Source organism: Eucalyptus grandis, chromosome 8 (assembly GCF_016545825.1).
Source record: "Eucalyptus grandis isolate ANBG69807.140 chromosome 8, ASM1654582v1, whole genome shotgun sequence".
Taxonomy (NCBI): domain Eukaryota; kingdom Viridiplantae; phylum Streptophyta; class Magnoliopsida; order Myrtales; family Myrtaceae; genus Eucalyptus; species Eucalyptus grandis.
Window position 1 is genome coordinate 43,511,334 of NC_052619.1, and position 4,187 is coordinate 43,515,520.

Below are 4,187 nucleotides of genomic sequence, written 5' to 3' on the forward strand. Positions count from 1 at the left end.
CTAACACATTCACCGACAAAACCCACGTGGAAAGAAAAGCATAAGTTCCTTCTCCGAGTTGTCTTAGTTCACCGTATCGCCCACGTAGTAGAATCTTCCCAACATATTTTTAAGATTGTTCCACTAAGTACATGCTTGCATGGCACGGATTTTCTTTGACAGAGAACAAGAAGCCCTTTGCGTTTTTGAGGTTTCAATCTGTTGTCTGGTCAACGATATATATAACGTTACTTTAGTCGATATGCTGCCAAAATCACGCCACTTTCCTGCTGGACGTAACTTTCGGAAGATCTGTTGGGCCATTAGAAACAGGAACTCTGATCGCACAAAAGCTCGAGGGGACCCCATTTGATATTTAGGAGGAAAATTACAAAAAAGTTATAAACCTTTTATAATTGTGTCAATTTAGTCCTAAACTTATTTTTTTAGCCAATTGAGTCATAAACATTTTACAATTATGTCGATTCAGTCCTTTAAGCCAAAATTGGTCGGCGTCATCCTTTAAGCCAAAATTGGTCGGCCGACGCTGATGTGGTCGTCGGTCAACACTGGCAACAAATTTTTTTAATAATATTTTACTTTTTCGAAGTATTTTATTAATTTGTTAATCTTTTTTACCTTTTTTTCTCTCTTTTTCTTTTCCTCCATCCTCCATCCTCCATCCTTCTCCTCCCTCCTTCTTCCTTTGGCTTCAACAACCAGCCAACCCTCACCAATCGCCAGATTGAGACGAGCATGCGAGTTTGCCTCACCATCGCTAGGCAAGCCCTCGTCGGATCCGGCGAGGGCTCACCTTGCCGTCATTGGGCAAGGGGTAGCTCGCCAAACCACTAGTGGGGCAAGTCCTCACCGGATTTGGCGAGGGCTCGCTTGGCTAGCCCGAGTGATAGCGAAGTGAGTCCTTGCCAGATTCGGCGAGGGGGCCTTGCCGTCGCTCGAGCTGGTGAGATGAGCCCTCACCAGCTCTAGCAAGGGCTTGCCCCACTAGTGGTTAGGGGAGCTCCCCCTCACCCTACAAGAGCAAGGGAGTCCTCGCCCCTCACCCAACGACGACAAGGCGAGCCCTCGTCAAATCTGGCGAGGGGGGCCTCACCATCGTTGGGTTTGGCAAGGCGAGCCTTCACTAGATCCAACAAGGGCTAGCCTTGCTAATGGTCCGGGCGAGCTTGCCCTCGCCCAAAAGTCACGACAAGCGGCGAGTTCACCCGCCACCTCAATCCGGCGATCGACGAGGGCTGGCTAGTCCCCGAGCCAAAGGAAGAAGGAGGGAAGAGGGGGTGGAGGGAGGAGGAAAAAAAAAAAAACAGAGAGTGAAAAAAACGTAAAAAGATTAAAAATTAATAAAATAATTTAAAAAATAAAATATTATTAAAAAATTTGTTGTCACGCCACCGATCAATTTTGGCTAGAATGACTAAACTAGCACAATTATAAAAGATTTAAAACTCAATTGGCAAAAAATAATAATAATAAGTTTAGAATTGAATTTGCATAACCGCAAAAAGTTTTGGACTTTTTTGGGTAATTCTTCCTATGTTTAGGACCCTGCTTTTTTTTTTCAGTATTTTTGTTTTTGACCATCCAATATATATAAAGAGAACATCAGATAAAATATTCTGATTCATAATAATTGCGGGACCTCGCCTTGCTTTATGGTGATATGGATTACGATAGCCGAAGCGGAAAAAACGCGAAGGAACCTTCTGTCCGTGTTCTAGTTGCTCATAATTTAACTAGAATATGTTATAACCCCACGACCCACCTCAAAAAGCAAGACCCAAAGGTGTGAATTCGGACGACACGATCTATATGATTCGAGAATTCTAATCTGGAAAGACAAAGTGAAATGGGTAAAAAAGGATTCCAGCCCAGAGCTCAAATGCCTCCATCCCAGTAAACTTCAAATGGGGTTAACACAAGAATTTCGCTTTGAATTACAATATTCTTCATAGTAATGGTCGAACAAACGAATTTTTAATTTGCCATCCAAAAGAACCTGCCGAGAAGGGCAAGACGGTATAGCAGGGTCCTAACACAAGAATTTCGCTTTGAATTACAATATTCTTCATAGTAATGGTCGAACAAACGAATTTTTAATTTGCCATCCAAAAGAACCTGCCGAGAAGGGCAAGACGGTATAGCAGGGTCCTCATCTCTCTCTCTCTCTCTCTCTCTCTCTCTTTCATTTTCATTTGATTATTACCGAAAGCCCAGCTTAGTCAAACGCAAGTTGGTCGGGACTAAATTTAATATTAAACCCGTCGAGGCTCACGCATGAGATATATGCTTAGCACGGAAAATTCTGAAACCTATATATATCACCCACAGATGAAACATAATCATCTCCCTCCCAACCCTGAATTTCAATTTGCTCTGCAGAGTCTGTAGACCTTTCGCATAATGGAAGACGATCACAACAGAGGGAAAAGGCAGCAAGAGAAGGATCAAGAGGAGGTGCGGTACCGAGGAGTGAGGAGGAGGCCGTGGGGGAAGTACGCGGCGGAAATTCGAGACCCGAATAGGAGCGGAGCACGCCAGTGGCTTGGGACATTCGACACCGCGGAGGAAGCAGCCCGGGCTTACGATAGGGCGGCTTTCGGTATGAGAGGCCACATGGCGATTCTGAATTTCCCTCACGAGTATTATCAGAAAGTCATGGGGTCTCCTCCATACCCACCTGGGATCGCGGCTTCAATGGCTGGCTCGTCGGGGTCGTCATCTTCGGGTCATAATACGAAAGAGAGGGGGAAAGAGAAGGAGGTTTTCGAGTTCGAGTACTTGGATGACAGGATATTGGAGGAGCTTCTTGAGCAAGAAGAAGAGCGAAAGAAGAAATGAGGGTCGATTGTGCACGTTTTGAGTTTTGTATGCACTTGTTCTTCCATCTATCTTAATTTACATAAAAGGTCTTTCACAGTTTGCCAAGCAGAAACTGGGTGCTCAGGGTTTTGCTATGAACTAACTAAATTTGAATTATTTATGTATTTACGTCCAGAAATTAGTTTTGGACGGAGTGCCAATAATGTGATCTGGTAAAGCCATGCTTTGCCAGATCAAAGAATGAAATTGTTCAAGTATTTGAAATTTTGACAAACTATTAATATATTTATTGACTTTTTTTTCCTGTTCTTGAATGTTGTTTACTTCTTTTGGGCAAGAGAGTTTATTCCGTAGATTTTGAAGATCTTGGACAAAGGGAATATCTAACGATACAATGCATTCTGTTTCAGATAAAGATCAATTATTCCCGAGCGACTGAAAGGGAACCGTGACGCAAGAAAATGGAGGTTCAAAGACTAACTTGAGCCATTGATTGGAGCATCTAAAGACTATTTGGCCATCAACATTGCTTAGAATCACTAACCACTCTATAATATGAAAGAATATGTTACTTGGATGAAATTATTGTGTATCAAAGAATATGTCTCTCCAAAGCTACTTCTGACTTGTGTCGCCTCCTCCTCGGAGCACATTCGAAACTATTTCAGCTTGAGAGGCATGGACTCATAATAATTCTTGGAGCCTCTTTTTTGGGCAAGGGTTAAAAAAAAAAAAAACCAAAACTATTTTCACATCGAGGAGTGGTGAATGTAATTATAATGATCCTTAAACTTTGATGTGATGTTCGAAACTTCGTCCTGAAAACGATAATTTTAGATGTAATTGTATCACTGAACTTTTGTAAAGTTATTCGTCTTAAATTTTCTAGGTTAAATTTTACTTATTTTGCCCGAAGCAGGTTCCTAACTTAGCTGTGATTGTGCAAAACGTGATGCCAGCGTCTCTGAAAAAGGTCGCCATCGCGCGACTTCTACATCTCTGCCTACGTCTATGAAAAAGATCGCCATCGTCGCCATCGTCGTCCACTCTCTCTCTCTCTCGCTTTCTCTCTCTCTCTGTCTCTCTGTAACGGCACGCGTGCGCGAGAGATGCGGCAATCTTGAATAAAGATCTTAGGGTTGAAGTTCACGAAATCTCTGGGGAGAGAGGTCGTGACCTCCGATCTCAAGATAAACAACAGTTCATCAGTAATGGAGATTTTGTGAAAAAGGAAACTTATGTATATTCTTCCAACTTTTTCTTAATTATTAGTAGCCATATATTCCCTAAAGAAGTAAACGCACAATCATCTGAAAATCACCAAGTGATCAGAACCTTATCATTCGAGATTATGTTCGTATTAGGGT

The 4,187-nt window shown here is 42.4% G+C and overlaps 1 protein-coding gene across 1 annotated transcript; it reads left to right on the top strand.

Moving 5' to 3' along the window:
- The first annotated feature begins 2,308 nt into the window (after positions 1–2,308).
- On the top strand, positions 2,309–3,367 carry LOC104414522 (ethylene-responsive transcription factor ERF098). The gene is made up of 2 exons (XM_010025669.3): positions 2,309–2,865; positions 3,231–3,367. The coding sequence occupies exon 1, from the start codon at positions 2,401–2,403 to the stop codon at positions 2,836–2,838; it is 438 nt and encodes a 145-aa protein (XP_010023971.1). The 5' UTR covers positions 2,309–2,400; the 3' UTR covers positions 2,839–2,865; positions 3,231–3,367.
- The last annotated feature ends 820 nt before the right edge of the window (positions 3,368–4,187 follow it).

Excerpts from the sequence above, each read along its gene's own strand:
- LOC104414522 (XM_010025669.3), top strand. The coding sequence starts at position 2,401 with ATGGAAGACGATCACAACAGAGGGAAAAGGCAGCAAGAGAAGGATCAA.